Source organism: Marmota flaviventris, chromosome 12 (genome assembly GCF_047511675.1).
Source record: "Marmota flaviventris isolate mMarFla1 chromosome 12, mMarFla1.hap1, whole genome shotgun sequence".
Classification (NCBI taxonomy): Eukaryota; Metazoa; Chordata; class Mammalia; order Rodentia; family Sciuridae; genus Marmota; species Marmota flaviventris.
In genome coordinates, this window is record NC_092509.1 from 26,723,017 (window position 1) to 26,742,721 (window position 19,705).

Genomic DNA, 19,705 nt, shown 5'->3' on the forward strand with positions numbered 1-19,705 from the left:
TTGCACATGATCTCTCTCTCTCTCTCTCTCTCTCTCTCTCTCTCATGCACTCTCTCTCTCTCTCTCTCACACACACACACACACCCTCCTTCATAAAATTTCAGGAAGTTCATAGACCACCTGAATCCCTTTGAGGGCCCCCAGTTGTGTGGGAGAAGCAGCATGAACAGCCTCAGTATGGAGAAGAGGCCAGGGGTCCATTGGTTCACCAGGGCACTTGACACCAGTGGTCTCTGGCATCTGGGATCCTGGTAATGGATGCAAAAGGAATCACATTAAGAAATTTAAGAATTCAGTGATTTAGAGAGCAAGATGCAGTGTGTAGTCACAAAGTGGTTACTGGTTAACTCAGTTCTTAGCTACTAATGAAGATCTAATTCAGTCCCTGGATTTCAGACACCATAATTGAGTGGAGAACAGGATTGTAAGACACTGTCTCCCAGGCCTGCCGTTCCCACTCACCAGGACTCGAATTTGCTTCTGCTGGATTAACAGGCCTTCCCTGGCAGCTTTATGGGCTGAGTGCATTGGATGGTGGCAAGCCCACTCTGGGCAAGTGTGAGAAGCAGGTTACAGTTGACTTCTAGTGCCCCGGCCACATCTCCTTTTAAACCCCGCACCATTCCACCCCTTTCCTTCCTCTCCTCCCTGTCCCTCCTAAACTTTTCTGAGGTACAAAGTTTAATGAAGTAAGTGAAGACCAAGACACAAGAACAAACAGGCAAAAGAGCCCCAGATGAGGACCAAGAGGACAGAGGGACACGACAGGGAGGCCAGGTCAGTAAGGAGAGGGCAGCCACATGGAGAAGAAAGCAGAATTCTCACGTTTACCCAGGCCTGCTCCCTGGGGAACAGAATAGAGAATGGTGTTTGGACCTCCTCATGCCTCAGTTTCCTCTCTCTGTGGCCTGCACACAGCAGTAAGGCCCACACCGTGTGGGACTGTTATGAATACCAAGTGAGGGACCACGCGTAGAGCACCAAGGGTGCCTGGCACCTGCTTTATCCTCATGACAATCATCCTCATTATTTGAGGTAATACTGCAGTTACCAGTCTAGCCAAGAGTCTTCCTCTTTGAACAACTACTGGGCATTGTTCTTGGATGTTTACATGTATTGACCCTCAAGAAGTGGGTTCCATTATAATCCCACTTGGCCATTGAGAACCCCAAGGCACAGAACCAATTTGCTCCAGGTGGTCTGGTTGGAGTAGTGGGCAGAGCTGGGTTGATTTAAACCCAGGGCATCTGAGATTGGAGCCTGCATGCTTCGACACCAGCACAACCACCTCTGCTGAGTGGCAGTGTCACTGTTGCCATCCGAGAATTCTGTGCATTCCAAGCCCTAGGAACAGGATGTCCCTGCCAAGCCTGCACTGAGAAAAGCAGAAATGTGGGGGTTACCACTGGGAGTGGGGTACCATCTGGAAAGTTGGCAGGTCAGCTGCCCTGCCGCACCTCTGTGGTACTGAGCACTTTTATTTGGGAGTAGTGTTTGGGGGGGAATCAGGAAAGCCCGATGGGTTGTCACCCAAGACCATGACAGGACTGCAGAGAAGGGGCAGGAAGGAATCCCCCACTCCCCACAGGCTGGTGTTTTCCTATACTTCTCTGGTGTCTCCATCAAATGAGATTTTGTGAGAATTTGGTTCTGAATCTGGGCCTATTTCCAGAAACTGATGAACCATAAGGAATTCCCCCAGTCATTGGCTTCTCCCTGCCCTAAACTCCAGCAGCCTCCCTGGGCACAGGCTGTCCTATTCCCACTCCATCCTCAATGTCTGACACAGGGTCTGGCCCATGGTGGCCACTTAAGTGCTGGCTGGGTGGAAGGATGGATGCCCGGGTGAACAGTGGACAGGCAGACGTCCTCCTGCCTTACTAGTTCTTTCTAACACCTCCCCTCTACCTTTTCCCTCAAATCCCTCAGACACTGGGGATCACAGTGGCCTCAGCTCTTCACTCTTCATCTCGGCTCAGTAGAAGAGAGTTTACAGATGACACACGGACTGTGCATCTACACCATTCGCAGCGGGATCTGCTGCCATTGGCTGTGCTTAGCCAAGGACCTGATGTCTCTAACCTGGAGGAGCGGGCTTGGCCAGGCCATCATACAGCTCTTCTAGCTCCAGTACGGTGGCGCCCAACTCAGGAGGGTCACAGATGTCCTGGAGGAGGACCCCTCCGGCCTGAGCCTTGAGTCATGCTTCAGCCTTACGTTGATTTTGCCAGATGCATGTTCTAGTTTTTACTTCAACACCAACCCTCTTCTTTTTTTTTTTCCTGGTGGTGATTTAGTCTGGTCATCTGGTTCCCATCATGAAAATAGGAGAGGGAACATCAGTCAGTCACCAGGGATGGTGGGATCACTGCAAGGTGCCTCACTGAGAGCCCCGGGGCCTGGGAGCTCTTGGTGCCCTCGGTCAAGGTACGCTCATGTTGCTTTAGGGAAGTAGAGCCCTCCTTGGGTCCAGGTGCTTCTGCACTGAAGCCAGGCAGCTGCCATAACTTCCTCCATTTCCATTTTGTTAAAGTAAGACTGAAAAAGAAGACCTGCGCTTCTGAACACCTACATTCCCATAAACATGACACTGTTCGACCCTTGATCAGAGGCAACAAGAGAGAGCCTTGTTTCCAGTTGCATTACTGGAAGGAAGTCTAAATTTTTCTTAGGAAATTTACAGGTTTCCACAATCCTTGTGTTCTGGCTTCTAAGTATCCCCACCAAATAAGTAGGTTTTAAAAAATAGGTGTTTGGCTTTCATCCTAAGCCACCAGGTCTGAATGTCTCCTGGAAGAAGATAAGAATATCGTTTTTAACAAAATGAGAATGCATTTTGCAACAAAGACGTCTGGATCATTTTCAGAGTGGAAGCAAACCCTGATGTAAGGGGCAGAAGAGTACAGAAGTTCCTAATTCATGCTTATTCTGAGAGTGCCACGCCAGTGGCTAGGGGCTTACTCTTGTGTGTTGCTAGAACATTCGCTCACCCATAGCAACCTCCCCCAACACATATAGGATCAGCTATCAGGCAACTGTTCCTAAAGTAGATTAAATTTGCTCAAGAGACATTTATTAAGTATCTAGTTTTGAGGCCTGAGAAGAAGGTAAAATTAAGCTGATTACTGAACTCCAGTCTCTCTCTCTCTCTCTCTCTCTCTCTCTCTCTCTCTCTCTCTCTCTCTCGAATTCTTCTCTATAAGGGGAAAGGCATTGTTTCCTGCTTCTCGCCTGTGTGCTCTCTTACTGTGAAACCAATCATGGAAAATAGTTGGACTGTTCAGAGAGCCTGCGGATTGAGAAATTGAAGGGGGAGGAGAAAAGACATTGAAACTGCCTGTAGCAGGGACACCTGACCCAAATCCAGCCTTAGGTCACTGCCCCAGGTTTCTCAGCTGATCTCACCCTCATGCTTACAAATTTTTCATTTCCTTGTTTTTTTTTTAATCTTTTACTTGCCAGAAAGTCACTGTAGTTAAAAATAGCACATTTTTAAAAATGATCTTTAAAAAAATTTTTTAAACACAAATACCTTTAAAATACAAACATTTTACAAATAAAGCTATTAAAGCACTGCCATTTTAATTCATTCTTTTATTCATCAAACACTGGGCTCCTACTGTGGGCATCTTTTTGAGTTCACATTTGAAATGAAGAGAAAAGTTCAGTGGCAATAACAATGATAGCTAACATTTATTGGGTACTTACAGTTGTGCGAGAGTAATTTGCACTTATCATCTTATTTAATCTGCCCTTTGAATTCAGGTACGGTTAGTATGTCCACTCACTAACCAAGAAATGGAGAAACTGAGTAATTTGCTCAGAATCACCAATCTGGAAAAGTGGCAGAGCCAGGATTATAACCCATGTTGGTTCACGTTCAGGGTGAGAGCATTTAACCAATGAACTGTAATTTCCTCTGTAATACCTTATGCATGCACCGTTCAACTTAGGGAATGAAAGTTGACTACAAAGTGCTTCTCAGCTATCCATGCCCAGATCTCACTTTCTTGACAACTATGTCTTAAAGTTGCCAGTCTAAAGGCCCTTCTGTGGGCAGTCAACACAGAGTGCTCTCTTGTCTTCTAGTTATCCCTGCCGCAGGGAGAGAAGGGAGTAGGGAGCAGGTCCTGAGTCAGGGCAGGTAGCACCCCAGTGAGGTAACTCTACTGAGTAATTTCCTGGATAGAGCGCAGGTGCTCTTTCTTAGTACCATGACTCTAGGAGTAGAAGATGGTATCTAAAGAACTGAAGGAGTATCCTCTGAGAAGAGGAACAGAGACCAGCTTCCCACAGCTGGGGTGACTATGTATAATACTGAGATATCTCTGAGCATGGTGACACAGGCACATGCTCTTGTCATCTGCCCTGATGACCTGGGAGCCTGTTCTCATCTGGAAGCTGGGGAAGTCGGACAATCACTAATGATACATTTCTCTTTCCCCACAGGCATGAATGCTTTACAGTTACAGAATCTGGCCACGCTGGCTGCCGCAGCAGCCGCAGCCCAGACCTCAGCCACCAGCACCAACGCAAACCCTCTCTCAACCACAAGCAGCGCCCTGGGCGCCCTCACAAGCCCCGGTGAGTGGAAGGGTCCTTCCCTGCAGTGATGCAGGAGGAGTGTGGGCAGACAGGTCTGCATGTGCCCAGGTGCCAAGGGTGAGGCTAGACATGACCAGGACAGGACCAGGAGACTGGCACCGGACATCTAGGTTATTTATTTATTTATTTTAAGAAACAAAACTTGAATGTGTGTTTTATTTTCCAAGGATGAAATGAAGAAAGTTCTCAGTAAGAGAATCCACTGGGAGAGCAGTTCTCACACATTCATTTTGTTTCAAAAAAGATTTGTACTGTCCACTCGGTCCTCACGAAGTTATCTCTGTGAGGAACCTTGGTTTCTTGGGCCTACTTTTTTGTCCAGTCCTCTTTTTTAAAAAAAAAAAAAAAGAAGGAAAGAAAAGAGAAAAAAACAATTTAAAAACTCTGTTAAATCTCAAAATCCCTATCGTTTCTGTTGGATTTCACACCAGGTCCATCCTTCACATTTGATTTTAAAATCCATAATCTAACAAGGAACATCTTTGTTGTTCGTTTATGGTTGGATTCTGGGCTATGTAATTCATTCTTTCTTCCTCACGAATTTTGTTGCCTTATTCAAAAGCAGATGCCATTTTTCTTTTCATACAAGGCAGATATAATGTGGTTGCTTGGATACCATGATTTGTTTTCTTTTTTTTAAAAAAAAAAAAAAGCAGAATGTTTAGCTGGCTTTTCTTCTCTGAATTTTCTAGACCTTGATAGATGATCTCACATGAAGGAGTTGGCCTGGACCATCTCCAAGCCTCCTTCTAACTTTGAAAATCCCATGACCTTCTATCAGCTGTGCCCAAACGAGCAGCTAAACTCTACTGTAATACAGGAGGGTTTTCTCCAGCTCACCGGAGACCGCTTTCTTAGGCTTTCAGGGAGCAGTGACGTACGTTCCTTGTACCTGTAATGCTTGGGAGAACAGCAGCCCTTGGTCTTTATAAAACATTGTCTAAGACATCTCACCTTCAGTGTGGATTGGACAGAGAAACCCAAGGGATAGTTAGGAGAATCTGGTGGATTTCTCCTTAATGTGCAGAAAATCTCATGGTAACAGCAGAAAGGTATAGTGACTTCATTCTCTAAAATGTCTTAAAAACATTTGACCATGGTTACTATATGTAGACTCATTTTATGCCTTGATAGTATTCCTGAAAAATCAACTATTAAGTCAGTTTTTTTAAGAAACAAAATTATATCTTTAATGCAGTCCACAAACTTATAGAAATCTTTTCATGGTCCATTTTAAGAAACATAAACACTTTGTTAACAGATTCAAAGTTTGGCCTCTACTTTATCTGTTTTATAAATCAAATTTCAAGGTATTTTACTACCTAAGAATTTCTCTTCCCATATTAGGACTATGAAATAATTAAAATAGCACAGAGTATCATATGTGCCTTTTATTGTATTTTAAGCTAGAAGACTTACCACTTTTAAAAAAGCCAAGTACAAAAGTGGATGTAGTTGATCAGCATTAATAACTAATTTAATAATATGAATAATGTAATTCATATCTACAAGGTGTCTGGACAGTGTTAGGCACTGGCCTGGTGCTGGGGATGTGGCAGTTGACAGATGCCCTGCCTTCTCTCAGGAGCCCTTCAAGTCTCTGGAACCTGCACAATAAGCAAATAAATGTATGATATATATGTGCTAAGTAGGTCTTTTAAGAGGATCAAACAGAATAAGGTGAAGAGGGCGAAGGGATTGAAGGAAGTGATCCCGCTCTCAAAAGATGACATTTAAGCAGAAACCTGAATGTAGTGAAGGAAGCCCCAGGGGTCTTCAAGCAGGGAACTAAGCAAGCATCAATGCCGGGGTGGGGGCTCGGCCTGAAGATAAAACAGCCTGAAGCACTGGTGCCCAGCAGAGGGAGGAGGGAGAGCCAGAAGGGAGAGGAAGATCCATGCGATGGGCCCACAGCCTTCCCATTAGTGTAGTGAGGATGGTGAATCTGCTGCGGCCATCTTGAGATGCAGGTGCTCATCCTCGGAAGATGGCTTGAGTGAGTGTCCGAAAGAAATTTTTAAAATATTTGGCAACTCAGGTTTTTTCCCTGAGACCAGAGCGAAAAAGAAAACATACTTGGAGACAGATTTTCCATCTTTCTGCTCTAGTCAGACATCAGCATTAGCAAAGCATCCTTCCCACACTCTTACAGAGACGTTCTGCCCTTTGCAAATTCTGCTACCTGAGGTGTCATTGAAAGGGATTTTTCTCTTCTCTGTTGAGGAATCCTTTTTATAATAGCCAAAAGTATTCATGAGAATCCTAAAGTGTACCAGCAAAAACTACTTAAAACTACATTTCAATTATTTTTTCCTAAGTGTGACTAAAAAAAACAAAATCTGGTTTAAGTGAAAGTAAATTTATTTGTCTAATTTCCATCAGGGGTTTTTTCAAAGTGACAAAAATTATAGTTAGTAAAATTCACAACACTCCCCTTCATCCGGGCAATTTCCTATGAAAAAAAAGAGATTGGAAGCCATTCCCAAAGCTATACCTTCATTTAGTTTTTAAATAATAATAAACTGGGATTATATTTGTACCAGTCACCCTGAAATGTGCGGAAGCCTCATCCTACACAGGCCTTGGTTCTACCCTGGTTTTAAATGTCTCTGAAGCTTCAGACAAATTCATCTAGAAAGGAAAGGGACAATGTAATCCCCCAAACTATTAATTTTTTTAAATAATTGTAAATTTATCTTTTCATTTTTACATACCCAGAAAAAGTCTCCCTACAGCATTATTATAAATGATTTTAAACAGTCTTGGCTTTAAAACATGAAAGATTAAGCTTTAATTTTTGTTAAAAAAAAAATCCCCTTAGGCAATAAATAGGTTCCTTTGTCTCATGGCCTTGAAATAAAAATTAAAATAGTTTAAATTGCCCATGGTTAGAATAAGTGTTACATGCAATTATCAGATGGTAGTGAATAAAATTAGAAATTAAATCATGAAAGAATAAAAACCAGGTAAGTGCATATTATGCCTTTTACGAGTTTCTCACGGGTCTTTTTGAAGCCTAATTTAATCGTGTTTCTTGTCTTTTTATTTTGATATGATAATTTTTCCTTTGTTTACTTCACTCTCCTATTTAGTTAATTAATTCTTGGGTCGTAGCGCCTTACCCAGTTTTGAACCTGTTTTTTAGGCCTGTGTCTCTGTGTTTATAGAGGAAGGCATATCGGGAGGCATGCAGTATTTGCCTCCACCCGATGTGTTGTAGACGTGTCATTTGGTCATTTTGAGAGCTTGCAGGAGAACATTACCATTACTGCATGTGAACCCTTCTTTGGCATTTTCTGTCTAAAACCTAATAGTGTATTCATGTGCCACATGATTTTGCTGATTCTCCTCCTATTTTCTTTTTTAATATTTATTGTTTAGTTGTAATTGGACACAGTGCATTTATTTTATTTATTTATTTTTATGTGGGGCTGAGGATCAACCCAGGGTCTTGCCCGTGCTAGGCGAGTGCTCTGCTGCTGAGCCCCAGCCCCAGCCCATCTATCTTCTTTTTTAAAGAAAGAGATGTTTTAAAATTCTCCAGATGCTTCTGTGAGTGCAGACTCAGTCAAGTGCGCACTTCGGGATAATGGGTGATTTCCTTCAGTGGCGCAAGGCATTTTAAAATGCAGGGAAGCGTTGCTCCATTCCCATCTCGGCCTCTTTACTCTCCCCTCTAAATTCTTGGCCGTCTTTCTCCCAGCTTCAAGGTGTCCCCTGCTTCCTTTGGGAAGTGCTGCAGATTCCTTCTGGACTGTTCCAGGTGAAGGACAGTTAGGGTGCTGTTAATGTGATTCAGACCTTTCCTGCCCTCCTCACATGGTGACAACTGGTGAGTGAATACTGTCCCTGTGGCACACCTGTCACCAGAGCCAGTTCCCATAAACAATGGGAAACAAGAATTCCCATCAGAGTCATCCTATAGCCTTTCATTTATAGGACACTTTATCGCCCACCTTTAGGCCATCTGAGAACCTGCATTATGTGGACATGATAGTGGCTGATAACCCATTCCTGAACCTTCTAATATGAGCAGAGCAAATATGCAAATATGAGTTGGGCCCCTGCTGCCCACTCCAGGTGGTGACATGCACTGACACCAAGTGGGCTATGATGAGGCCAGGAGAGAGGGACGGACAAACAAAGGGCATTGAGAAAGGCCTTCTCCTTCAGTCTACTGCAGTGATACCTCAACCTCAGAAAGTCCAAGACTAAACTTCTTCCCCCATTGACCAGGTCATCGCACCATGCCCCACCTGTTACAGGTGTGATTTCAGTCACCAATGGAACTTGGTAGCTGGGTGTTCAAAGCCAGCCAGGGCTCAGCAACAGTCTATAGAGTAGCCAGTTCCCTGTGAACATCTTTTCCCTCCCAGTTGACACCGACTTGAACTCCCTTGGCGTTCCTGGAATAGCCTCCAACTAAGCTCCTGCCCTCTGTCCACTTTGCCCACTGCTGGAAAGCAAAAACTCCCCATTCAGACCCTTGTATTCAACTCACCTTGGTCTGGACCAGGGGAAAAGACACTCCTGAGCAGGGTGACCCAGTCCTATCTCATCCGCTCACTCCTCCACATCAGAACTGCATGGCCTGCCTGGAGCGGTCACACTCCGGTCCCTCCTCATCCCCTGGACACTCAGCCTTCCCTCCTTCATGCTGGTGGATTTCTCTACCTAGATGTCTTCTTTCCCCTTTCTTCTGTGAAACCTCCCACATCATTAGCTAATGATAGTGCTTGTTCTTGGGAAGATTGGGTATAGGTCTAAAGCTGGTACTTTTGATACACACTCTAAGAAGTACCCTTAGGAGCTTTTTGAGGGTGGAGGAGAGAGGGAAGTGTCAGCAGGAGTAGGTGACCTGTGAACCATATCCCATGCTCCTGTGCTGCCAGTGTGCTCTGCACACCACACCTTCACCAAAATACTCATCCTGTAGTTTTGCACAATAGCCACTAGGTGCATATCTCCTCTCTTGCTCTCTAGAAAGTGAGCATTTAAAGTAGCTGCATCTTGTGGCTTATTTGCAATCCCCACCGCTTTTGGAGCAACACATCACATACAGGCCTGCAAGGGTGGTGGTATTATTTATTATTATTATTAACAACTCAGTGGAATAGTCAAATGAAAAGACTAGACTAGAGTTTGGAGAGCCATTCATTCTAGTACAGTGCACCCTTAAGAAGGCACCTGAGACCATCACAGTGATGTTGACAGAGTCAGTAAACCCACGTCACAACCATGTCCTCATACAAGCTAGACAAGTACTCTATCACTGAGCCACACCCCTAGCCCTTTTGAGATAGCATCTTGCGAAGTTGCCCAGGCTGGCCTCCTGTCTCAGCCCCCAAGTCACGTGGATTGCGACATGCACCAGCACATCCAACTCCATGATCGAGTTCCTGAGGAATCCAAACAGCCACAACTTCCATGTGAATGTTCAGTTCTGACAGGCTTCTGAAGAATGAATGAATGCTAACTTACATTAGAACAAAGTCATATGAAGCAGGTTTTTTTTTTTAACAATCTCACAAAGTGGCTTTCAAAATGTTCTGATGTCAGCATATAGAATAAGAAAGCATCCTGTATCAAAGGCACTTCATTTTCAAAAGAACCACCTACTCTAACGGAGGATTTTGAAAGATGACACAACAGCTCCTCCTTCGCCAGCACCCTTAACTTCCTGCGCATGGCTAACTCTGCAGAGCCCTGGCATTCCCACACAGGTTAGGTGCAGCCAGGGCCTCTCAGGGTACTTTTATTCGTACTGTACTTATGAAATATAAGGCACTTTATTAATTCAGGAACCAGTTATTTCTGTGAAGAATCCCCATGTCTCTCCCGCCCTTTTTCTCCTTATACCATCTTTTGTCACTGCTTGTTTTCAGGGAAAATCAGTCAGTCTCAAAGTGAGCAGTTTCCCCTTCATTAGTTACCTTTCTAAGTTTTCAGTTGAGAAGAAGCAAACCAGTTAATAAAGTGAGATATTTATTTGTGCAGTTGAATCAATGAAATAATTTGAATAACCTTGAAGTATAAACTATACTATCTGTACCCTTAAAAAAACTTTTCTTAACCAGTCTTTCTCCTACCTCTGTTAAATTTTGTGAATTGGACAGAGGTAAGGAGGAGAAAGAACATTCTTCTTTATTCCTCTTATTTACATTCCGTGTTTTTTCTGTGCATTTAAAGCAACAAAGTGCTCTGAGTAACATCTCCCCTTAGAGCAGATTTGTCAGAGGATAGACCCAGGAAGTGAGCGGGTTTGCCATAGAGAATTGCACTTGGCCTTTCTGCTCTATGGCTTTTCAACAGAAGCATTAAATGAATACCAAGTTTTTAAACATTTAACTCAGAGATCTTTTTATTATTTATTTATCTATCTATCTATTTATTTATTTATACCGGGAATTAAACCCAGGGGCACTTTATCACTGAGCTACATCCCCACCCCTTTTTTATTTTTTAATGTTGAGACAGGGTCTCACTAAGTTGCATAGAGCCTCACTAAGTTGCTGAGGCTGACCTTGAACTCCCGATCCTCCTGCCTTGACCTTCCAAGTCACTGGGACTTCAGGCATGCAGCACCACTCCAGCAGAGATCTTTTTTAAACAAATAGTTGAGAATATGTATCTTTCTAGTAAATGCTCATTTCTTTGCCATTGGTCATCCGCTGCTAAGGAGGGTAAAAGCGTGCCAGTACCTTCCCAACCAGGGGAGTTTTAAAGCTTCCTCCCAGGGCTGTGAATTTTGATGTGGAATTACCTTTAAATTTCACTTATCATCAAGAAAACGATAAGTCTGTTGGTCAAAATAGTCAGAAGCACAGCTAATTCTCTAATTCATTACAGTATCCTCCTGTGCCAGAGGGTCCTTGCTTCTGCCATCACAGTGACTTTCACACAATGGATCTGCGGCCCACAGTTTATGAGATGCCCCTGACCTAGAGCAGACTGGAGTCTCTTAATAGTCCTGAACTAATTTAAAGCTTAATAAAGCTGCACAGCTGAGAGGACAGTGTTTTATATTTCACCACAAAGCCCACACTCAGATTGATGCCAGCAGGTTCCGCCTCTCCCCAGGCTCTGCCTGCCAGGTCCTCCCATCCTGTGGGTGGACAGATCCTGTCATGCATTCTCAGGGCTGTCACTCACTTAGCACATCGCTCTTTGTTTTGAGTGAGCTTTGTAATATTTACAGACATGGACCCTCATTCTTTATATGTTTTCTTTTTGCTTCTAGTGGCACTGGACTCTGCTTTGATAGTGGCAGTGATTCATTTTTTTAAGTATCACTTTGCACAGCCACCTATCGTGTAGCAGATGCATGACAAATCCCTTTGTGACGTTCGTATGAGCTCAGTGGTATGTTTTCTGTCCAGTACAACCAATTATTGAGATTTTCATTCCCACTAAATTATCCATGTTGCTGCCTGATAAAACCACTTGCAGAAGCACGGCAGGCAACTGGCACTGGAGAAAAGTATGTACTCATTGCTTAATGGTGTTTATATTAGGAGGGAAAACAAAACTTGATTCTAGTCACAACTTCTCAGAAGTTATAATACAAGGACTTGTGAAAAATTTTAAGCATTAAAATAGAAATTGTTATTTCTTTGAGTTTTAGTCTCAGGAACTGCTATAAACTCTATACAATGGCCACATACAAAAGTAAGCAAAATACACCAACATGTAAAATCTAGTTGGTCAGCAATCGTCACACAGGTGAGGGGCACAGTATCAGTCACAGGAGAGATTTTGTCCTGAGGAAATGGGAGGAATTTTAAAAAATGAGTTGACAATTAAGCCAAAATTTTAAGAATTGGTAGGATTTTACAGGTAGAAATGGAATGGAAGGGGAAAAAGATCTCAAACGTCAACATACAGAAACAGAATTTAATCCATAAATGGAAATTCATCTCAGTTTTCACAAGCTTGAGATATTTGGAAAGAAATAACAGAGAGGACCTAAAAAGCCATGGCTAAGAAGCTAGGGTTTTATTTCATAGATAATGAAGAGCCATTTAAGGATTTTGACCCCAAGAATGTCAGTGACTGGACTTATGTACTGATTAAATGTGCGGGAAGAAGTGAAGGAAAATCGCATCATATTCAGTGTGGTGACCAGTGGAATAGTGTTTTCACTAGTGGAGAGAGGAGGAGGGAGAAGGAAACATTTATAATAGAAGATGATTTGCTTGGCATGTGCTGAGCCGAAGCCCCACACCACCGGACAGGCCATTCACTGACATACACCCAACAGCAGTCAGAAGTCTCACCTGCAAGTTTCCCAGAGACACCAGCTGGAAGGGTGGACTGAGAGTCAACTGCAGAGGCAAGGCGGGCTAATGTAAGCTTAGGTCACTGTGTTGGAGTCATCCACAAGGCTGAGAAGGGGATTGAGTGTGTGAGCCCTTGGCTGCTATCTATAGCAGTGAGACACACAGTCAGACCAGGAGGTGGAAGGGAGCTTTCTGGGTAGCAGTGTCAGCAAAGCCACAGAGGAAGGGGCTGGAGAGAGCAAGGGTATAGAAGAGTCATGTGAAGTTAGTATTGAGCTGGTTGCTTCGTTCTCCAGTGGACATTCCCTGCAGAGGTGGAGCAGATGTCTCAGCTCTGCGGGCAGTTAGGGAAGGGGCATGGGACTGGAGGCAGGAATTATAGAGAAAATTTTCATGAAATTTGGTGACTTTTAAAGTGTTAAAACAGTAGGATTACTAAGAAGGAGACAGTTTCAGAGAAAGCACAAACATATTTCTAGGCTAAAAAAAAAAAAAAAAAAAAAAAACAGAATTAAGAGGCCAGTAAGAGGTGAGAACTAAAGGCTGGGAAGGCAGGTTGGAGAGATGAAGGCAAGCCTACTTGCATGCCCCCTCCCACGGGGAGGGGAACAGTGCAGGGGAAGGGCAGTACTGGGGGCCAGACAGCTCACATGGGAGGACCCCCAACTACAGCACCTGGCCTTGTCTCTCTCTCTCTCTCTCTCTCTCTCTCTCTCTCTCTCTCTCTCTCTCTCTCTCTCTCTCTCGCTCCCCCCCCTCCCTCCCTCCCTCGAATCAGCACAGAAGGTGAGCTGTTGTGCAGAACCCCAAAGAAACGCCAACTAAATGGAATGTAACCTCATAAAGAGGGAAATCCAGTGTAGCTGTGCAGCAGGTGGCCCAGATGTTACTTTCAAAGTATAAGCTGTCACACCTGTCCCCTATATCCCTGCTGCCCACCCAGCCAAATACAACTTATCTCCAAGACCCAGTAGGGCAAGTGGAAAAAGACCCTGGCTTAAATGAAGTACCTGCTGTGGTACAGTGACCCCAGCCACCACCAGCTCATTGAAGATCCTACTTTGACTGGTGGGACCTACAAGATCAGCAAACATCCACCCCAGTTTCAGACCCACTCTCAGGAGCTGATAGAGAGTGGGTCTGAAAAGACTTACCCAGAAAAATTAGGCCCAACATTTAACATCTCAATACTAAGTCTTGCAATGGTGACTGTGTATTCTCGACTAAATAAATCTTCTATTAATCATTTAGAAAAAAAAAAAAAAAAAGAATACCTGAGCTTCTGAGCAGATAGGAAGAAGTCAGCAGGCCTGGGGAGATGCCAGGAAATGAAGACAGAAGGGCACTCACATCAGATAGAGGTTCTGAATCTAAATACCTCCCTCTAGAAACAAGCAAGGTTCACACCCAGGGTGGAAGCCTAAGAGAGAGTTCATCTATAGAATGTAACAGAGGAATCACAAATTTATTTTTCTAGAGAATGTAAATATCTTGACCAAGAATCACTGGAGCACGTCATTTAATTTTCTGAGTTGTGAGATGGAATTGCCTAGTTTCACTTTCCTTCTTGATATATTAACATTTATATGATATATATTTATGTGAATTTATATATTTATATACACATACATAAGTGTCTGCAGTTGCTTTTTTTCTAAGAGACAATATTAAAGTGTCATGGGAAAGATTTCATTATTTTGGTAAGATACTAAACACTGCTCCTCTGGAGATATGTAGACTAGGTTAAAACTCAAAGCTGTTTTTCTCTGAATCTCTTGCCTCTGGAGAAAAAAAGCTCCCACCCTTCAGAACATGGCAGGGTGTAAATGCAGGGAGAGGATGGCTTGGCTGCCCAAGGTGGCAGTGAACCTTTCAGTGCCTCAGATGTGACTCAGAGGACCAGTGCCCCTCCTTATTAGAGACAAGACTACTGGATCAAGCAGAGTGAGATGGCCATGGCAGGCAGAGTTTCAGCATCAGGGTCAGGTGCCGAGGCCCCTGAGAGCCACACCATGTGTGCTCTTTGCTGGTCCCTGGTAGAAACACAGCTCAGGCAAAGTGTGTGTGGAAGCCCAGGAGCCCGCAGCCTGGCCTTCCAAATCCAAGACTGGGCAGGATGCCCTCTTGCCCTGGCCAACCTTGGAATCCTTCTATGCAGAGGAAAATCTGCCTCCTAGAAAGCCTTCCCTTCACCCTGGGGAAGGCCAGGCTTCAGGCAGGTGAGCCGATGACATGGGCCTGCTTTCCTCATGCCTTCTCTGCAGAGGCCAGAGCCTGATCGCATTCCCAGATTTTATAGGGACAAGGGATCTTCAAAATAATCTATCCAGAACCAGACCAGAAAAACAGGCCTACAGGGGTAAATGGTTTGTCCAGAGTACAGGTCATTAGCAGTAGGTGAGATGATAGTCATTTCCACTATGCCATGAAACATTCCAGAGCATGAAGAATTGCATTAGAATTGCAATAGAATTACATTTCTGGACTTTTCTATTTACGTGTTCTAACCTTGTGAAGAGAGCAACATTTTTTTTTCAATCTGTATCCATAACATCTGTAAAAATAAACACCTGGGCCAGCTAAAGAGAGGGGTACACTCTTATTCACTCTTATTTTGCTAAATCATAAGCAAAACATCAGAAGTAAAGAACAGATTCAATTTTCTTTCCTTTGCTTCAGACTTCCTGGACCCGGGTATACATAAACTGACTCTCTGAAACTTGTGGTGCCCAATTACACTTTTTTTTTCTTCTTCTTAAGTGTGTCTTCATGGGACGGGGAAAAATACTAAACAATAAGGCCAGGTACAGAAGGTGCCCCAGTTTATAGGCAGCTAATGAAGTAGATTTCTTTCTCCGAAATACAAACAGTAAGAGTTCCAATAAGCATTTGGAAGAGAAGAAAACAGTACAACTATTTTGGACATTAAAAATATATTATCCATATCAGTTTCTCACTTTTCAAAATATTTGCTATCATGGACTAAAAAGCCTCAAAAGTAATTACAAGTCAATATCTAGTCCTCTGGACCCTGAATTTTCCTCTCACCAATATTCTGGACACCAGTAATGCTCCATCGGGGCCAATGTCACATCAGGCAAGTTCCTTACCACTTTCCTTGTGAATTGGAAGTGGATATTGAAAACAATAGTGGTGCAGATGTTTGTGGGGTAAGATGTATTATTCTATTAGACTGTTGAAGAGGGAGATCAACACAGCTCAGAACCTTCGTCCGCACTTTCTGACACCACTCCCCTTCTCCCTCCCCATAAAAAGTCTTTTAGGGAATAAACTAAAATGAGAGGTGTGGTTACTGTAGAATAATTAGGCCCCATGGGAGAAGAGACACTCTGCATTTTGTTAATGCCCTAGGGTTGTGATTAGTTAATAATGATAGTGCCCGTGTCATTGCATAATTATTCTACCTCCTTACAATCTTCCTGCACTGTTGGAATACAGATTCCAAGCTCGTCTGAGGCAACAGCAACCGCAGGCTCCTGTGTCCTGAGTATATTTGGTGGATACAGGCAATTTTCTCTGTGTTTACAGTTATTTTATTTCCTCAACCACAAAGCCACTGTGCTCTCGCTATCTAATTATTCTGTGGGAAGTGGTTAATGAATGCACTGAAGGCACATTCTTGCTGTCTTCTGTTAATGTTGTTTTGTGCAGCTTCAAAGAAAAATCTCTTGCTGTCTGGGGAAAGAGGGGAGGAAAGTTAGGATGAGAAAATTAACTTATTTGGTCCCTAGAAAGCAAGGTCCTTTCTGGGATAGATTTACGCTAGGCATGACCTGCAAATATGTGGATAAACGACAGGGGGATTTCTTCATGTAGGAAAAGGTTGAAGTGAGGAGGTGGTAAAGGCGAGGTTGACAGTCCCCTGATGGCCAATTGTTCTGCCTTTTGTTGTGGACCTGACTCTTCAGAGGGTGAAGGGATAGCCAGTTGCTGTACGTGCCAACAGCCAGCCTCACCCCTTATTAGGAACCCAGTTCCTCACCCAGCCTTCTCACAAATGAGACAAATGTAGGTTTATTCCATCAGTTCCTGATCACAGAGCAAGTGATAGGGAAGGTGGGGTCATCGAGGATGACCTTTGATTTGGCTCTGCCTCTGCTCCTTCCTGCCTGTGCATAGGAGTAGATGCTTGGGAGCCCAGAGTGGACATACAGTCACTCCTGCTTAAGAGTTACATCTGAGGAAGGAAGGGTGCTTCTGGCCTTGTTCAGGAGACACTAAGGCAGCAGCTGGCTTCATCGGGTATATTTTTAATAATATGCACATTTTCTGTGGTATGACAGCAGAGAGCATAAGTCTTGTGCTGAGCCCAGCTTCAACTGTATAGTTAGGAGCCCTTGCCTGCTCAAAGTGTCCTCAGCCTGAGCATGCTAGATAAGGGGGCCCATCTACCTGCCTCGGCCTGCAGTAGAATCTCCTTCCACTCATTCACTCGTCGAATGCCTAGTTAGTGCCTCTGGTGTGTCAATGACTCTTGCAGGTTCTAGGGAATAAAACAGGCAACAATCCTGCTCCTTGGGTTTTTGTTTGTTTGTTTGTTTAATATGCAGAACAGAACCATAATTTCTTATTCTTATTTGGTATTTTACCTGCCTCCTATAACTATCCTCCTTTCCTGTCACAAGTCAAACTTTACCTCTCTCTATAATCTTTCACTTTCTCATGCCTCCAGCTAAATTTTATACTTTGCCCTAAGGGAAATTGATAGAACTGCACCAGACGTCCCTGAGACCAGTGGTTCTCAAATAAGAGTGTGGAAAAGAAGCAGAGGGCTTGGTGAAGTCAGATTCCTCAGCCCCACAGCCAGGGATTCAGCTCAGCAGCTTGGTGAGCCTAGGAAGTAAGTGCAGGAGGACCTCCACTAAATCCAAAGGAGAAAAAAAATGACCTTTCACCATGGAATTCACATGTGGTCATGGTGTCCCCAGAAGCAGTATGGCAACTGATCCAAGCCAACAACAGTTCTGACCAAATGGTCATCAGAGTTGTCTCAGCAGCCCTTGGCCATGGCTTGGAGGGAGTTGACACCAGTCCGCCTTCTTCATCGTGGTCATTTTTCTCCATGGTTTGGTCACTTAGGATTTAAGTTGGGTGTGCTCAGCGTGGCAGGTGCTGGATGGTTCCCCCCCCCCACCCCGGGACAAGAGATTAGGAGCTACTGAGATGAATGATGGGGCTTGTAGCTTCCTTGTTCCTCTTGTTCCTGGGTCTCTAACAGAGCTGGGTGTTCACGTTTCCCAGTTTCGCTGCGGGCAGTGAAGACTGGCCCCTTCACAAAGTTCTGCCTTCCTGGAGTCCTCATGTCCCTGCCAGAAGCAGCCATCATGGTTGGCACTAGTAAAGACAATAAGCTTTTCAAAAGTAGGTTGATGGGCCCTCCGAGGCCACCAAGCTTAGCCAGGGGTCTGCAGAAACCCCTTGATGTCTGACTCTCCAGGGCCTCTGCCTTCTTGTTTCCACAAACAGGAACAAAGCTCCCCTGAGGCGGCTTGGCTCACTTTAGAAGCCGCCGCTTCCCAGACATTCTCCTTTATATTGACCTGAAATCTACCTCTTTAAAAACTCCCCTCGCCGATCCCAGTTTTGGTCTCTTGAGCTACAAAGAATCTTTTTGATGTCAAGACTGGTCCCTCCCTTGGTCTTCTTTCTGGGCTAAAGAAACTGTCTCTCATTCAACTTGACTTTCATGTCTGGTCACCCTCTTCTGGATGCTTTTGAGACTCTGTGCCCCCACACCTTTCCGGTTGACCAGAGTAATAATAAAAGCTGCAGAATTTTTCATCATCCATGTAGTTGCCTCTTGGGGAGCAGGGGATGTTGCATCTTCAGGTGTTGTGAAATAAATGGAAAAACCACTTCTCCTTGGAGAACAGAATGACCAGACATCCCCATTTGGAGAGACTCACTAAATGTTTCTGTCACCAACTATTCTCCATAAGTGCCACCTCATTCTATTCTCACGACCATTCTGAGGTAGGTCATGTTGCTCCCACTCTGATTAATTCCGAGCATCAGCTAAATTGGGCAGATTGCCAGAGGTCTTACAGATTGGAAGCAGCAGAGCCAAATAATCAAAGGTGGATCTGGATGACTTCAAGTTCACAGCTTCTATAAATCAATCTCTGCAGTAGCCACAAGATTGATCCAGGAGGTAAGTTGGATGTTCAGTTCGATATCAGCATGGTGTCCACTCTCTAGAGCGAGTCGGCTATGTTTAAATCCTGGCTCTACTGCTTACAGTGGTGCGACCTTCCATGACTTACTCTACCTCACAGGATGATTACGGATAACTAAATTAGATGATATGTGTACAGTACTTAGAATAATAGCTAGTACATGGTAACAGTCAAAAGACAGTAGCTTTGTTCTTGGAGTGATCTGGAGAACATATAGTTTTCTGTTGCTGCTGTGACCAGTGACCATAAACGTAGTTGCTTCAAACAGCACACATTTCTGTTATCTCACTTTTCTGTCCATCAAAGATCCACCAGAGTTACTGGGTTTGTTCAGAGTGTCAGCAGGCAGCCTCCCTTGTGTAGGTACTAGGGGAGAACCCATTTTTCTTGCCTTCTCCAACTTCTACAGGCTACTAACTTGACTTGGCTCCTCCTTCCATCTTCAGAGCTAACAGTGTCGGGCCAAGTCCTTCTCATGCTGCCATCTTTGTGGATTTTTTCTTCCAGTTCCTTCTTCCACTCATGTGAATCCACATGGACAATCCCAGATAATATTCCAGTGATCAGCTGATGAGCAACTTTAATTCCATCTGCCATTTTAATTCTTCTGCACCATGTGATCTG

The 19,705-nt window shown here is 44.0% G+C and overlaps 1 protein-coding gene across 14 annotated transcripts in view; it reads left to right on the forward strand.

Moving 5' to 3' along the window:
• Positions 1-19,705, forward strand: part of Celf2 (CUGBP Elav-like family member 2) — a 496,258-nt gene that overhangs the window by 449,955 nt on the left and 26,598 nt on the right. For all 14 annotated transcript variants that reach the window (XM_071599796.1, XM_071599795.1, XM_071599797.1 and 11 more), the window contains one exon: positions 4,450-4,584. In XM_071599796.1, the coding sequence (XP_071455897.1) occupies positions 4,450-4,584 (135 nt within the window). The remainder of the gene's footprint in view (positions 1-4,449; positions 4,585-19,705) is intronic.